General features: G+C 44.9%; 1 protein-coding gene across 1 annotated transcript in view; it reads left to right on the forward strand.

The window, feature by feature from the left end:
- Nucleotides 1-17,310, forward strand: part of Dock5 (dedicator of cytokinesis 5) — a 180,777-nt gene that overhangs the window by 153,348 nt on the left and 10,119 nt on the right. The window contains exons 41-48 of the mRNA XM_074055185.1: nucleotides 3,396-3,537; nucleotides 4,766-4,847; nucleotides 5,538-5,622; nucleotides 6,037-6,123; nucleotides 8,736-8,912; nucleotides 13,263-13,346; nucleotides 13,911-14,048; nucleotides 15,841-16,007. Of these exons, the coding sequence (XP_073911286.1) occupies nucleotides 3,396-3,537; nucleotides 4,766-4,847; nucleotides 5,538-5,622; nucleotides 6,037-6,123; nucleotides 8,736-8,912; nucleotides 13,263-13,346; nucleotides 13,911-14,048; nucleotides 15,841-16,007 (962 nt within the window). The remainder of the gene's footprint in view (nucleotides 1-3,395; nucleotides 3,538-4,765; nucleotides 4,848-5,537; nucleotides 5,623-6,036; nucleotides 6,124-8,735; nucleotides 8,913-13,262; nucleotides 13,347-13,910; nucleotides 14,049-15,840; nucleotides 16,008-17,310) is intronic.

Raw genomic sequence — 17,310 nt, forward strand, 5'->3', positions numbered from 1 at the left:
GGTGGTCTCTAAAGCCATTAAGCCATGGGGTCTGAAGGAGGGACAAAACTCATTTCTTTTCCAGCTGGAGACCTGTACTCTCACCATGGGAGGTCGGGTGGGTAATACTTCTGAGCTCTGGCCTCTTCACCCCACACCCCCAGACACCACTGGGATTCTGGCAGATCTTTTATAAAATGACTTTCCCCGGGAGGAAAGAGAAAAGAAAAAACAGAATCCGCTCCTCTGTTGGTAAAGCTGGGGAAAGCATGGATTGATGCATTTAGTTCATTTCCAGTCCGAATTCCTTTGAAACCAAGTATCCCAAGAAGACCATAAGAGTTTCCCCAACACAAAAACAGTTCTGTTGGAAAAGTGACAAGGATGGCACTCTTCTTCCTCAACCAAAATGTCCAAAATGGAGCACTGATCTTATAAGTTAAAAACAAAAACTCTTACCTTCTGCAAAAAGAATGCCTCTTTTAGTTTTAGAACTAAGTTTTGTTTAAATATATATCATCGGTCATCTTCCCTCTAATTAAAGAAAAAAATGAATGATGAAAGCTACTGCCATTCCTAGAAGGGCTTAAATTTTTTCATTCAATAAATATCTACACCAAAATGTCTACTCTGTGCCAGGCACATAAGAGGTTCCAAAAATAACCAGTTGTTATTGTCAGACAGCTTCCTGCCCTCTGGGATTTTATAAGTTAATTGGGGAGGTATTAAATAATTACACATGAATGTAAAATTTAAGCAGTAACAAAGAAAGATGTGCTGTGCTGTAAGAGCATGTGGCCAGGGACTATTTACCCAAGTGGGATAAAAACTTATCCCTTCCCAAGGAAGGGGTAGGACATGTTAAAAGCAGCTTTAACTGTAATCCCTGAAGACTGGTCCAACCCCGGTGTCTGCCAGCTGGGGCAGGGCTAAACAAACTGTAGTCCTTCCACTCAGCACACTGCTCAGTAATAAGAAGGGGTGAACTCCTAAGACACAACCCCATGGATCGCTCTCACATGCCTCATACTCCATGGAAGAAATTAGAAGTTCTTTGAAGTAGTGAAAAGGCCCCATGCCCTATGACTTTATTTATGGGACATTCTTGCCAATACCATGCTTCCTGTGAGATTGCTGATGGTCTGGTGACTAGGAGCTGTTGGACTACAAAGGGTTATGGGGAAGTTTTGGGTGCTGATGAAATGTTCTATATCTTGATGTGGGGTCATGGTTACATCTGTAAACCTCCATAATTTGTATTGGATGTCAATTTTGCCTTAATTTTTTGAAGAGCCAGGAAAGACTTCCCAGGCAGTTTCTGTTTTAGTGCAGTCTAAAAGGTGAGCTGGGAGTTGAGGAGATGGAGGGCATCAGTGTCACATTCCAGGCAGGGGAAACAGCAAATGAGAGCCTGGCAAAGCCTAGGCCAAATAGACAACCAGTGCTACAGGCCAGAGAGCTGGGGGAGCCATGGGTTAGCAGGAATAGTGTGTAGGCCTTAGGTCACACAGGGTATTTTATCTGCATCCTGAGAGCAGAGGGGCCCATCACAGGTTTTTCATGTTAGACAGGTCATCTGGCCTTGGTATGGAGAATGGGTGGGAGGCGTGTGCTGATAAGCCACAAAGATGCCATCGCAGATGGTCAGGGAAGAGATGAGGCTTGGCTGAGGGAGGTGATAGTGGCGACTTTAGAGAGAAGTGGAAAGAATCTAGTGATGGTGATGAAATAACAGGATGTGATGATTGACAGGCTGTGTAGGTGAGGAAGAGGAGGTGTCAAGGATGATCCCTAGGTGTCTGCCTGCATCATGAAAGGGTTAGTAGAGCCAATGACTAGGACAGCAGGGCTGGAAAGACACAGGCATTGGGAGAGATTAGTCCTGAAGAATCAAAGGACTGAACTCTGACTATGAGGGCAGAGCCCTAAACAAACCAAAACCCTAGACATGACTAAGCTTATATGTTATCTTGGAGAAGCAAAAAAATAAGATAAGTGAGTGAATGTTTAGTGTGTGAGATGACCCAGAGAACTGCCTCATGTGGTATAGGAACTCAGCTGAGCTGCATAGATAACATGGTGCTGGGGGTGTAGTTGCAGTTTGAAATAGGGGAACTGGAAGGAATTCAGAGTAAGAAGGTGACATTTGATCAGAAACCTGGAAGAAATAAAAGGATCAGCCATGCATTTATCAAGAGGAAGAACGGGGGCTTCAGACAGTGATAACAGGTTCAAAGCTGTGAAGCTGGAGAAGCATGAATGAGAAGTGAGTATTATGGCCGGGTCAGAAGGCTATGGGTACCTGGCTGCAGAGGGGTGCTCAGGTCGTTATAGGTTATCTCTAAAAATCTGGTTTAGGACATACTCACTGTGAGATAGATTTGAACATCCAAGGCACGTGAGTCAGCCATTTGCTGTATGAATCTGGAAGAAGGTTCTAGAGATTCAAGTCAGTGAGTTGTTTCCTTCCAGCAGGTAGCACCGTCTTTGTAGATGTGGTGTAGGGAAGGACGATAGACAAACAGTCTGGAAGAGAGCCTGGCGCAGTTTCTGGTCTTAGCTTTGCCATTCATGTGATCAAGACAAGAAAATGATGGCTAAGCTTCTTGGTACATACGCCTTTGTTTGGTTGGTTGGTTTTTGTTTTTTTGAGACAGGGTGTCCCTTCATAGCCCAACTAGCCTTAAACTCAGTGATCCTCCTGCCTCAGCTTCCTGAGTGCTGGAATATTACAGGCCACCATGTCCAGGGTTCATATGCTTTTGGCATCACGTGAAATAATGAATGGGAACTAGGAGACAATCAGAAAATTCAAAATCCAAAATGCTTCAAAATCTAGGATTTTTTGAGCATCATGTTGGTCCTCAAAAAGTTTTGGATTTTCGAGCATTTTGGGTTTTGAATTTTTGGATTAGGGATGCTTAGCCTGTATCTTGTTTTCTAAGGTGGTGGGCGCCATTTAAAATGCAGATGTACAAACTGTTGCTGGATCCTGATGAGGAAGACGGGGAGTCTATACCGAGTATCAGTGAATATACTTACTTCCTCCATTGAGAATGGCTTGGTGTGAAAAATAAAAATGAAGCAGTGTGCCTGGTGATGGGGTGGATTTAAATTAGAATCCAGATCGTTGTAGGTACCTGGAGACTGTTTGCAGACTGGCTAGAGTTGTTGTCCACACTGTAAGAAGTAGTTCGCCAAGTGTTTTTTATGCCTGAGAATTAACTACTCAGAATAACCCAAAACTCTTGTCACAGGTGATCCTTACTGTTGGACGTGTTGATAGATACTCAGTGAAAACTTGGTAGTGGATTGAACTTTGTCCAGGGATTACGGTGGCTTCCTCAGTATCTATAACTCTAGTTGCCCCTTCCCTCTTCCTGTTGAATAATTTCCTTGTCATCTGTGACCTGCAGAATAAAATCTTTATCTACCGGGGGAAGGAGTATGAAAGGCGAGAAGACTTCAGCCTGAGGTTGCTCACCCAGTTCCCCAATGCTGAGAAGATGACAAGTACCACACCCCCTGGAGAAGACATCAAGTCATCCCCCAAGCAGTGCATCCTTGCCATGGGAAAAATGGCCTACCAGCACTTTCCCTTGGGACAGCCCCAGCTAAGCCAGCAAATCTAAGGATTGCAGCCCTTTCAATGGAGACAGATAGGCCCTATGCCCTCAGACCCCTCCCTTAGCCATCTCATTCCAGTTCCCATTTAGTGTAAAATCTTTGAGGACCTAATGTCCTAAGGGAAGATGGCAAGCAAGTCTTGAATATCAGTATTTTATAGCCAGATGGGGAACTTGAGAAGAGCAGAGACTTGCTGTCCTGAATTTGGGATTCTGTTATAGACATTGAAACAATACATTTGTCCCTCGATATCCTTGGGGAATTGGTTCCAGGATCCCTCATTCCCCTACCTCAAAGATTACAAAGTTCTCAGATACTCAAATCCCTTACATAAAAAAGGTATAGCATTTGAATAGAACCTGTGCAACCGCCCCCCCCCTTGCAATATTTTAAATAATTTCTGGATTACCTATAATCCCTAATATAAAGTAAATGCTGTGTAAATATTGTTTAGGAAGTAATGACAAGAAGTCATACATGTTCAGCACAGATGCGGTTTTTTAAAAGATATTTTTGATCCTCAGTTGATTGACTCTGGATGTAGAACCAATGGATACAGTGAGCCGGCCGGCTGTGTCTGTACTGGTATGGGGAGGTTGGAGAAGGGGGACTACTGCTAAAACTAACCATTAACTCTGAGAGAGAAAGTCCCCACTGCTGAGCTAGTTTAAGGCCTGACTTCACCACTTCCCATTGCGGGATCTTGGGGTTTAATCCCCTCATCCTCAGAGTCTTCCTCTGCTGAAGGAAAATAATACCCATCTTGTGAATGTGGAGATAAGATTCCAGCAGGGCACTCAGTAACTGGGTGATACCCAAAGGTGAAAGCAAATTCCCGGTGCCTGGACTCTGATGCCTGGCTATTTCAGAGGGAGTCTTGTGTAGGAGGGATTATTTAATACCATTTCTGACCACCTATTTCCTGATATGTCATTGATGCCTGTTTTTCTGTGGCATGGATATTTGCCAGGTGTCTGACCACAATAAGTGTCCTAGAAGTAATCACTTCATCAGGCATTTGAGGGAGGCACCAGGGAGCCCCATTTTCAGTGTCGCGTTGGCCTACAGCTCAAAGGGGCTGATTGGTACTGGTGGTACTTCTGGCTGTGCAGCACGAGGAGCATTACAGGGCCTCTTTCTTTCCTTAACGAGTTCTCAGACATGCAGTGCTTCACCGTGAAGCCCGTCATGAGCCTGCCACCTGGCTACAAGGACAAACCAGTTCCAGAGCAGATCTTAAAGTAAGTGATTCTTTTTTAAAAAAAGATTTATCAGCCAGGATGTGGTTTATGCCTCTGTAATCCCAGCAATTAGGAGACTGAGGCAGGAGGATGGGAGTTTGAAACCAACTTGGGCTACCTAGCAAGACCCTGTTTCAAAAAAAAAAAATCTCTCATATTTTATTTGGAGTATACCAAATACAAAGTTTTTATTTAATTCATTACAGTTTGGGGGACTTTCTGCTCATTTTCTTGGTGATTTAAAGTGGTGAGCGTTTTATCTTTTAAGCCAAAGGAAATCAAGAGCTCCACTCCTAAGGGTCAGATCCCTTAGCTTTTATTTTTCCACTCAGAAACATCAAGGTCTAGCCAGTCCCTGGTCACTGAGGACCAGATCTATGTCTTGCGAAGCTAAAATGCTAATGAGATTGTTAATAGGACTATTACAAATCTTTGCAGATGAGATCACAAATGTGTATGTAAGTGCCTTACCTTTTAAAATCATGAACTATGAAAAAAAAACTCATAAAAGTGAGGTGTGGAAGAAAATCAAAGTGGATGGCCTTACACTCTTGGTGTGGCCACTGTCAGCTCTGAGATGGCTTAGTTAGTGGGGAGACCTCAGCATCAGGCTTGTCACAAGTGTAATAGGAGTGAGATCCAGGAGCTCTGATTCTGAGAGAGAAGAGTGGTTGCTCTGTCCTTCCCCAGCTACTACAGGGCCAACGAAGTGCAGCAGTTCAGATATTCTCGGCCATTCCGAAAAGGAGAAAAGGATCCAGACAATGAATTTGCTGTGAGTCCACTCTCTTTCCCTTCTAAAGCCAGGTAAAATGGACATCCAGGCCAAGGCCTCCCACCTTGCAGAGGTGGAATCAGGCTTCTTCTCCTAATTGCCAAAAGAGCAGGCTGTTGGCTTAATGGAAAACTCTACAGGGTCCAGAAACTGCCTCTGCTTCTGCACCTGCTTTTGAAATGGCCCTGGCCAAGTCAGACCTCCCTGAACCTCAAGTTTCCACTTTTAGGGTGAGAGGGCCCAAGTAGATGATCCCAGGCAGCCTTACCTTACAAACTCCTTAAATTTTGTGAGAAAACATGGTCCATCATGAGGAGGCATGTGGGAAAGGAGTCTTGCTTCACCCACCTGGGGGTCTGCCATTTGTGCTGGAGCTGACCATCGTTTCATTTCATGTTTTCCTTCCTGCCTCAGACCATGTGGATTGAACGGAGCACGTATACAACTGCCTATACCTTCCCCGGAATTCTCAAGTGGTTTGAAGTCAAACAGATTTCAACAGTGAGTCATTTGATTGTAACTCAGGGGAAAAAAAAAAACCAACAACTTTCTGTCTGTCTGCAAATATAATAATATCCTTTGTTACATTCCCCCTGCAGTTTACACCAGCTTGGCCAGCCTCATCTGGCCAACTTTGTTTTTCAAGAGAGAAGTAAAAGGCATGCTTTCTGATAGGGCTATTTTATAAAACTGATGTTACAACACCAACCCGAAAGGTCACTCAGTGAATGACTCTTTTATGGCCCAGGGAGCCTTGTCTCCCCCATGATCCTGCCAGGCCAAGAAACCTTGTTGGATTGGCCCTGCCGTATCTTTTCTCTCAAAGTCTGTCCCCTTTTTTTACTCTCAGCTCGGCCAGTCATCATTACCAAAAGCTGCCGATTTTGCTTTCTTAATTTTTACTTGGTCTGCTAACTTTCCAGTTGCCCTACTTTTTGCCCTCATTCATCTTTGCTTGGTGCTACTGAGAAAGCCTCCAGTTGCCTCCCTGCCTTTCTTTTCAGCTCATTGTTCCTCACTGCCTCAGAGTGTGATCCCATTGAGTAAACCTGACCATTTCGTGTGTTCTCATGCTCACAGCTGTTCTGTTGCTCCCCAGTGCCCACATTACAAAGCCCAGACACAGGTAGACACAGGCTTTGTGATTTGACTCCTCCACTTGCATCCACCTCCATCCATCTCTTTCCACCTCCTTTCCTTTCCCAGCTCCTTCCACCTCCACCCATCTCCTTTCATCTCTACCCATCTCCTTCCATCTCTTTCCATCTCCTTTCACCTCCACTAATCTCCTTCCATCTCCATCCATCTCCTTCCTTCCTCCACCCATCTCATTCCATCTCCATCCATCTCCATCCATCTCCTTCCTTCCTCCACCCATCTCCTTCCATCTTCATCCATCTCCACCCATCTCCATCCATCTCCACCCATCTCCTTCCTTCCTCCACCCATCTCCTTCAATCTCCACTCATCTTCTTCCATCTCCATCCATCTCCTTCCTTCCTCCACCCATCTCCTTCCATCTCCATCCATCTCCACCCATCTCCATCCATCTCCATCCATCTCCTTCCTTCCTCACCCATTTCCTTCAATCTCCACCCATCTTCTTCCATCTCCATCCATCTCCTTCCTTCCTCCACCCATCTCCTTCCATCTCCATCCATCTCCTTCCTTCCTCCACCCATCTCCTTCCATCTCCATCCATCATGTCTTGAGCTCCTACTAAAGCCATGAATACAGTGCATCGTCTGTGTCTGCAGGTTCCACGCCCACAGATTTAACCAACCATGGATTATGTGCTATGCAGCTAGGTTAAGGTGGTTGCATCTGTACTGAGCATATATAGACTTTGTTCCTTGTCACTATTTCCTAAACAATATGGTCTGACTATTTACATAACATTTGCATTGTATTAGGTACTATAATTGACCCACAGGTGACTTCAAGTCTGTGGGAGCATGTATTAGGTTCTGTGCAACTACTGTGCCATTTCATATCAAGGAGTTGAGCATCTGCAAACTTTGGTATGTTCAGGGGTCATGGAACCAATTTCTTCACAGATAGTGAAGGCCAGCTGTATCTCCATCACTTTTGTAACAATGGTGCTTAGCTTGGCACTCAGTAGGGAGCAGATGTTCAAGAGAGATTTCTCCTTGGGCTGGGCATGTGTTGGAGTACTAACCTAACATGCACAGGCCATGGGCTCCATTCCCAGTTCAAGGCGTTGGGAGAGGGAGGAAAATAAAGTTTAATAGGCTTCCTAGCACTACTGATAAATCATTCTTCAAGAATGGGTGTGACTTCCGGACAGACTTTCAGAGTCTGGAGTAAGAACTCACGTGGCCAATACTGGCAAAACCTAGCAACCTGGTTTTGAAGACATTCCCATAGGAGGAACTGAATCTATATTGCATGTCATTCATTTTCATCCCAAACTCAGCCTGGGTATTCTGATACATCCCACTGATTCCAACTCCTGATAACCAGAGGATCTGTCTCAGGTGGTTCACACATAGTCTGAATGTAGGGCTTCCAAGGTCATTTGCTTTTCCTCATGAGGGAGGCATCAAAAATTTGCCAGTGAACATTCTGTGGTGCAGAAGTGTCCCTCATCTTCTCTTCCGCTGTCACTGACCATCACAAAAATCTCTGAGGAAGCTTTGCCTGAAAAAGAATCCTTGCTACAGCTGACTTTCTTCTCACATATTCTGTAAACACTTTGCTACAAGGAATAGTCATTACTATAGCTCCAAGTTTTAAGTCATCATTCTACTTTTTAAGGCTCTTTTAAAGAGCTTACTTTGCATTATGCCAAGACTATTGCAGAAAAGTGTGGTGTCCCAATAAATCTTTTCTCGTGTGTGTGTGTGTGTGTGTGTGTGTGTGTGTGTGTGTGTGTGTGTTGTACTGGAGTTTGAACTCAGGGCTTTGTGCTTGTTAGGCAAGTGCTCTACCACTTTAGCCACACCCCCTAATACACATAATCTTGACAAGCAAAGCTTTACTCTCTGATAGCTTTCAGGTATTCAGTACTTCTTGAGGGGAAGAGTTAACTGCACTTCAGTCTTTGCTGTGGGTCTCACAAAGTGTTCTTCTCCCTTCGCTCCATCTCTCAGGAGGAAATCAGCCCTTTGGAGAATGCCATAGAAACCATGGAACTGACCAATGAGAGGATTAGCAACTGTGTGCAGCAGCATGCGTGGGACCGGTCCCTTTCTGTGCACCCACTCTCCATGCTGCTCAACGGCATTGTGGATCCAGCTGTCATGGGGGGATTCTCCAACTATGAAAAGGTGCACCCCACAATCCCATAGGACTCACAGGCCTCCCTCTGAGCCCTTCTGCAGCTAGTGAATTCATTTTCTACAATTTCTCTGCTTCTTCACTCTGATAATTTCACAAGTGAAATTACCAAAAAGATTGACCCTAGCCAGGTGTGGTGGCACACACCTAAAATCCCAGATATTTAGGAGGTGGAGGCAGGAAGATCATAAGTTCCAGGCCAACCTAAAGTTAGTTAGCTCTAATCTCTAAAACAAGAAATAAGCTAGCATGGTGTCTCACACCTATAATCCTAGCTACTTGGGAGACAGAGATTGGGGATTGCAGTTTGAGGTCAGCCCTGGCAAAAATGTTTGCAAGATCCCAACTCAATAAAAAAAAAAAAAAAGCTGGGCACAATGGCATCATCCCAGCTATGAGGAAGACATAAATAAGATAATCACAGTCCAGGCCAGCCTGGGCAAAAAGGCAAGACCCTGTTTGAAAAATAGCTAAAGCAAAAAGAGCAGGGGGCATGATTCACGTGGTAAATGCTTGAACAGCATGTGCAAGGGCCTGGGTTCAATCCCCAATTTTGAGGGTGGAGAAAAAGATTGTCCCTGATCTCACATCTCTTAGAAGAGAACAGCAGCACGCCAATGGAGGAAAGCGTGAATGAAAGAGTGCCATCCCCACGTGTCTCTGGCTCCTGCTCCTGCTTTTCTCTTCGCTCAGAGGTAGACAGCTAACAGGACAAACCAGAGCCATATCTGTAAGGAAACAGGGACAGTGGGACACTCTGTTTAGATGAGTTCCTAGAGCCGTGGCTGTACAACGAAATTCCTTTAACTAAGGGTTAGCTCTGTTACTCTGAAAGCATGAAAGGAGAGCTTGCCACATTTTACTCCACTGCACAGGACTCATGTAGCACCATTTGAAATGAAGGTCATTCATTCAGTGCAGATTAAATATAATCACTAAAGGCAAGAGTCATAATTATTATGGTGTATTTTTTGGTGCCCAAATACTTGTGGAGTCCTCCTCTAGAATATTTGGCAAGGGAATCCCTTGGAATAGGCTGGAAAGGGGGGTGGAAAGAAAGGGCATTGGGGAGGATGGCAGTGTTGTATGGACCGGCACTCTTATGACCCCATTCCAGCTCTCTGCTGTCCACGGTGTGTTCTTGGACGATGTACTTCACCTCTCTGAGCACCAAGTACCTGTAAAGTAAAGTGAGAGAAAAACCCAACTCACAGACCGACTGGAGGGTTAAGGAATCACAGTCACTTAAGAACAAGGATACACTCTGAGAAACTTGGGCAATTCTGTCACTGCAAACACAGGGAACTGTACAAACTGAGCAGCTACGGCATTGCTGAGTGGCAAAACATGATGGCCCATGCTTGACTAAGATCACTCTGTGACACATGACTTCATGGGGGGCACCATACTGGGTGTGGCATGTCTGTGTAGCTTTCCTCCTCCCTCCTTGTGTCCACTTGGACCCAAATGGATGTTTGTCACGTGCAATGCACCAATGCTCCATGCCTGCTGCTATGTACTAATAATCTCTCTCTCTCTCTCTGGCAGTACTGGGGTTTGAACTCAGGGTCTTATGCTTGCTACGCAGGTGGTCTTCCACTTGAGCCATGTTACCAGCCCTTTTTGGCTTTAGTTATTTTTTGGGTAGGGTCTCATGCTTTTTGCCTGGGACTGTCTTTGGACTTTGTCCTCCTCCACCTTAGCTGGAGTTACAGGTACATGCTACCATGCCTGCCTTGTTGGTTGCGATGGGGATTCTTGCTAGCTTTTTGCCCAGGCCAGCCTCGAACTGCAGTCCTCCCAATCTCCATCTTCCTGAAAACTGGGATTACAGATGTGAGCCACTGTGCCCAGCTCTCTTTTCTAGAACCTTTCAGCCTTCTTTTGTCTAACTCACTCAGCAGCTGGGAACAGCTCAACACCAGAGATAAATTTTAGTTGGCTCATGTTTGCTTCAATAATAATTTCCAGTGCTACAATGGAAGTCAATTCATAAACAGGGGCCAAAGTACAATGTGTTTTTAATACCATAATGCTTTCAATGTGTACGCTTTCAATATCATTTTCATGTTTTTTCCTAATTATTAATTTTTACGAAATGCCCCAAACCACTAATCATTACATGTCAATGTCTGTGAATAATACATAAGTCATATGAAGTTTTTTCAGTGTGACAGTCTTCTAGTTAAAATGGAAAAAAGCAAAGACAAGTAAGTTTTAACTTACACTTTAATGTATATGACATACTAAACATAAAAAGAGGCTGCCCAGCTACTCAGGTGACAGAGAGTAGGATAATCACTACTGGAGGCTAGAACAGAGGCTGGGGGGACTTAGACGCCATCTCACGAAATGAACCAGGCATGGTGGAATGTGTCTAATTCCAGCTTCCTGGGAGACACAGATTAGTAGGATTGTGGTCCCAGGCCAACCTGGGCCAAAAGCAAAATCTTATCTGAAAAATAACCTAAAAGCAAAAAGGACTAGAAGCATGGCTCAAGTAGGCGAGCCCTTGCCTCACAAGCACAAGGCTTGATTGAGTCCTGCCTTCAATCCCCGGTACTGGGGGGTGGGTGGGAAGAGCTAAGCCACGCCTGTTGCCATCAATTGGAAAAGCCATCATTCTGTCATTCCATACTGGATACAGTGGCCTATTTTAAACAGCCCTGTGCTCAGCTGTTGGCTGTAGTTGTCAGTCCTCTCTGGGGGTCCTGGGGAAGGGTTCAGTTAGGAAGTGATTCTCGGGGTACTCTGCTCTGACTTCCCCAACTCAGCCAATGCTTTGGGACTTTCAGGTTATTTTATCACTTGTCACAAAACTGTTCTGACTTTCCAAATTGAAGCTGTGTGCATTTGAAGTAAAAGTGGATGAGAATGTAAGACTGCTTTTCCATTTATGTTGATGTCCATCTGGATCCGATCATGGCTGGAGCTGGCTGCTTTGCTTGTGTACTCTTCTATTTCCATTTGCTGAGACCTGGGATGCATGCGTTTCTACCCTGTTTTATTAGGTTGTGAAGGCCACTTATCAAAGTTCCTTACGCTGGGTGGTTTAAATGACAGACCTGTCCTCTACCAGTTCTGAAGTCTAGGTCAGCAGGGTTGGTTCCTTCCAAGGGCTATTCCGGAGGCATCCCCTTTGGCTTGTACATGCCTGTCTTCTCATGGCGTCTCGGGTTCTCCCTGTGTGCAAGTGTCTGTCCCTATTTGCCGTTGTCATAAGATGACTGGGATCAGGGCCCACTCTTCTCCAAGCATGATAACCTTGTCTTAACTGGTTGCACCTACAATCACTGTGTTTCCAAGGAAGGTCACATTCTGACAAATTTTAGGGGGGGTGACACAATTCAACCCTAACATCTTCACACAAGAGTTTGCTCCTCTTCCATTTGCCACGTATCATGGGTCGACAGCTTTTTAAACCCTCCTGTAGTTTCAGGAGCTCTTGGATTTCATATCACGGGCTTTGGGCTTTTACAGGAATAGAAACAAAGAATGAGTTTGAAGGTTGGGCTTTGAAAGCATCTTCAGAAAGAAAGCTAAAGGTTCAGAGAGAATGCATAGTCTCGTGTTAGAAATGTCTGCTCGAAACTCCTCTTTCTTAAGAATCCTACAGAGAGCTTTTGCGTAGAATTAAAGTTTGGGTTTTATTTCTCTACTACAGGCCTTAGTCCAGGGCTTGAGTGTTCATTGGTGAACATGATGTTGACAAGACAACCAGCATTTAAGTATTCACAGAATGTCTTCGTGCTGTATCCCACTTTGTTTCCAAAATAACTTTTTGGATAGCTGATTAGTAAAAAGAAAAAGTACAGATTTTACTTAGTAGAGTAAAAAGGAAGGGCACATCTGCCTATTAATGTTTGCTTTTCTTGCAGTGCTGGGGATGGAGCCCAGGGCCTTCTACATGCTAGGAAAGCATTCCACCATAGGCTACTGCCACCCCACCCTCACCCCACATAATATCCTGTAACATCTGTACACTTGATTGTTAACGTTTAGACATTATTGTTGGGTCTTCATTCTCTGAGAACGTCATTTTAAAGAATGACATTTTGCTTTGCTGGTGATTATGACTTGATAAGCACAAGTGTGCTCACACATTCATGGGAATGAACTCCTGTAAGGAATTTGCAGGACTCCAGAAAGACTACCAAATAGCACCTACTTTTCTGTGGGATACAGGGCATCCCAAGAAAGGAATGGATGTGCAGTTAGACATTCCTCACCTCTCAGAACCGAAGGTGTTTTTCACTTTTCCAGGCTTCCCACTTCTGTAGTAGGGTCAGGTGGACGGGGGAATGTGTTCTAATTAACGCTTGTGTATGCCCTGCTTTTAGGCTTTTTTTACAGAAAAGTACTTACAGGAGCATCCTGAAGACCAGGAGAAGGTGGAGCTGCTCAAGCGGCTGATAGCGTTACAGGTATGCAAGGGAGGCTTGCAGATGGCCACAGCTGTCCATGGGGGCCAAGAGCCTGGCTCCAGGATTCTCCAGGGCTTTTATGTTTGCAAGGCGACTTGTGGGTTACTTTTTCTTTTAAACCTTAAGGAACCACCACAGCCTATCTATATGTTGTGTGTGTCTGGCTGAGACTCAGGAATGGCATTTAATTTAACCATGCCATGTTGACAGGGCCTTCTTGGAGCTATTACAGTTCACAAGCTGGTTTCCTGGCCTGTGTATTTTGCTGAGAGATGTTGGCCTCATTTTTTCCTCATTTTTTCAGTGGACAGTAGTAGAAAATGTAGCCATCAAATTTAGTCTAAGGTGTTCCTGTCTGCAGGAACACCCAGGGCTTCGTTGGATTAGCCTCATCACTCTGTCTGCCCTTCCTAAATTTAGATCCTACTGTGTTCTTGGTGTACAAGCCCTCAACTGAAAAGTGGCATTGTCACTTAATACTGCTGTCAGCCCATCCTCACTCTTCCCATCTGAATTATTCCTCTCCTGAGCTGCACTTCATTCCTTGCATTCCCTTCCTTCCAGATGCCTCTGCTCTCAGAAGGGATCCGCATCCACGGGGAGAAGCTGACGGAGCAGCTCAAGCCCCTGCACGACCGCTTGTCGTCATGCTTCCGGGAGCTCAAGGAGAAAGTGGAAAAGCTCTATGGGGTTATAACCCTGGTAGGCTTTCTCTAAATAGCCCTAAAGATTTTTCTAGTCTCTTTTGCCTTGTAGAACACTGATCAGGTTTTCAGATGCCAAGTGAGTCACTATAGCATAGGTAGGACTTGAAGAGAGAGGCGAGAGAGAGATAATGCACATTGCTTTTGATGACCTTGAACCATCCTTGGGCTACACGGAGGACCACCATCAGAACTACTGGGAGGGCTTGTGAAAACACAGTGCTGGTCCTTACCCCAGAGTGGCAGATTCCTCAGACCTGGTAAGGCCCAAACATTGGCACTTCTAACGAGTTCCAGGTGAAGATGCTGCTGGGCTGGTCCACGCCTTTGAGAGCCTATGGACTGACTCAGAGCGGAGGCTTTCCTGCTCTTAGGAACTGGCCATTCCTGTCTCGTCTTGCCCAAAATTTACAGCTTTTGCAAATCTTTCTTTTCTGTTTTGATGACAAGTTTGCAGTCTTCACCCCTTTGAAAAGGAGAAAGAATTAGAAACTATGTCTTACAGTACATGCAGCTGACTTCACAGTTTCTTTGCCAGTTTTGACACATTCGTTGTAGCTTCAGTTTCTTTTTTCTCTCTGAAGAGCTGGCGTAATTGTAGTCCTAGGCCCGAGGCCCAGCTCTGAGGAGTCAACATGTCACGTCTGGCCACTTGTCCCTGATGCCAATTACAGAGGCAGGTGATGGTGAGAGGCAGAGAAAGGAGATTGATTTAACACTCGGCCATGGGGAGAGAGAGAGGGAACACTTCAGCCCATCTTTGGGGAACTGGCAAGAGCTTCAGGCTTAAGTAGAGGAAGAATTGGGGCAGGATCAAGAGGTGTACAGGCAGTCTTGGTCAAAGGTGCAATCCAGTTGATTATCTCAAGATTGGTCAGCCGGGACTTGTCACAATGAGGAAGTCATTGGTGCTGACCTGGTTAGGGGCGGTGGTTAATAGGTTTGATTTTTGTCACAGATGTTTATCATCAGTTCTGTATTTCTAATATCCAAGGTGACTGCAGAGAAAATGGCTCAGAGCAAAGAAGGCAGATACAAAATGGAGGCAGGGATGCCAGGTTTTTTCCTGCTTTAATTACCTTGTAGGCCCAAGTGAAGAGTGAGTGCTTTTTGGCAAAAGCATTTTCTAAGCCCCCGTCATATTGGGCAGAGGGGTGTAGATACTGCTAACCTTTTCTTTCCAGCAGTTGATAGTATGATTTGTTCTTGTTCATTTCTCTCAGGCTGGCCTTCAACTTGTGATTCCCTCGTCTCCCCAAACATTGTGCCATGCCCAGCTCATTTCACTAATCTTTTGTCCTTGAGCTCACCTTTTCTCTAACCGTGTTATTCTTGAAGCCCCAACTTTCCCATTCTTCGCTCAAATTGGAGCTCTGCCTGTGTCTCCAACACAGTTCCTTCCAGAAGACCTCTCTGACCATCTCGTTCAGTCATCAACGTGCCCTGGTCTTCCTTCCTCCTGGAATTCATCTCCTCACCTGGTGCTGGTTTAGAGTGCTATCTAGAAACATTTGTCTTTTGCACACAGGTTCCTGGGCAGTAGGTTAGAACCTGGCCAACACCAGCAATTTAATATTCTACCACATGAGGGCAGTCCCCCTGGCGACATTTCTTATGGCAGGAGATCAGGGTTCCTAGACTTCAGAAGATTCCCCATGTTAAGCTGCAGATCTACAGCCTCCTAAAAATTTTCTCATGGACCAGTTTAAAAGTGAGCAAACGGGGTGGCTGCACCAAATCACAAGAGCTCCATTCCAGGTATCCTAACTGAGGGCTCGTGTGTTTTTCAGCCGCCCAACTTAACCGAGAGGAAGCAAAGCCGCACGGGCTCGCTCATGCTTCCCTACATCATGTCTTCGACACTGCGGAGGCTGTCCATCACCTCAGTGACATCCTCGGTGGCCTCCACCTCTTCCACCTCCTCTGACAATGCTCCTTCCAGGCCCGGATCTGATGGGTAAGGCTGTAGCTTTACTCTCCTGGAGAGCGGGTAATGTCTCATTGTGCTAGCATCGGTCATCAGGGTGAGACTTGGCCTGCGTGTGTACATCATTCCTGTGAGGACCGTGCTTATGTAGTTCAGAGTTCATGTGCCATTAACCTTGGAGTCATTGTTACTACCCTGCTCATGAGGAATGTCGTTATGAATGATAACAAGTTAGTGAAAATGAAAAGAAGGAAAACCACATAACCCTGTTACGTGCTGTCATAGTCATCGCCTAATTTCAGTCTTTCAGAGTAGTTTGAACATTCATATTTACTTTATGAGTTGGTCATGGAATCTCATGGTATGAAATTCCAAAGGTAAAAAAGGACATGTCGTGAAAAATCTCCCTTCAGTCCCAGGCTCCTGACACCAGTAGCCCTCCCGAGAGGTGACTGGAGTGAGCATTCTGGTTCTCAGTTCCCTCTGCAGCTCTTTACAGCAACTCAAGCCATATCCAAAGACACATCCTTCTCCAGGATTGTTTTTGTACAAGTAGCATTCTCTTTGGCTGGCTTTTTAATTTAACATATCTGGAAAAGTCCATTTCTGAACATAAAACACCTCGTCTAAGGCTGTCTTTAGCAGCAGACATCTTGTCACAGGTCTGTACTGTGATCTGTGTCACCAGTGGCCTGCACCTTCCAGTGGACATTCAGTGGATTTAGTCTTTTCTCCTCGTGGCAGTGAATATCAAACTCAAGTTATTTCCCATGCATACAAGTTGTATCAGTCAGCTTTTCGTCACCATGGTGAAGTAGGTAAGGTAGTTAACTTCATGAAGAAAAGAGGTTTATTTGGCTCACAGGTTTGGAGGCTGAAAGTCCCACAGTATATGACAGGAAGGCCACATAGTGGATGGATCTTATGTCATAACTAAGGGCCTTCCCTACTCTTAAAACAACAACAAAAAAAAGGTCCTGTTTTCTCTTTGACAACTTAGTTTCACAATTAAATCTGTGGCTTGTTGACATTTATTCTAACGTAAGCTATGAGGTGTGGAAACAACCTTTTTTTTTTTTATTCCAAATGGTTACCAATTCTCCCCACAGCAGACACGTTTAATTTCTAGTATTCTTTATCAGAATTTATCTGGCTAGTTTTGCTCATTGCCCACTTTTGGATTAACTTGTCTTCAGTCCTTTTGCTGTTTTTATTGGGATCATGGTATATTTATGAATTAATTTTAGGAAGATCAATGACTTTTATTTTTTGCGATGCTGGGGATCCAACCCAGGGGGTCTTTCACATCCAAGGCAAGCGCTCTGCTACTGAG

This window comes from Castor canadensis, chromosome 14 (assembly GCF_047511655.1).
Source record: "Castor canadensis chromosome 14, mCasCan1.hap1v2, whole genome shotgun sequence".
In the NCBI taxonomy this organism is placed as follows: domain Eukaryota; kingdom Metazoa; phylum Chordata; class Mammalia; order Rodentia; family Castoridae; genus Castor; species Castor canadensis.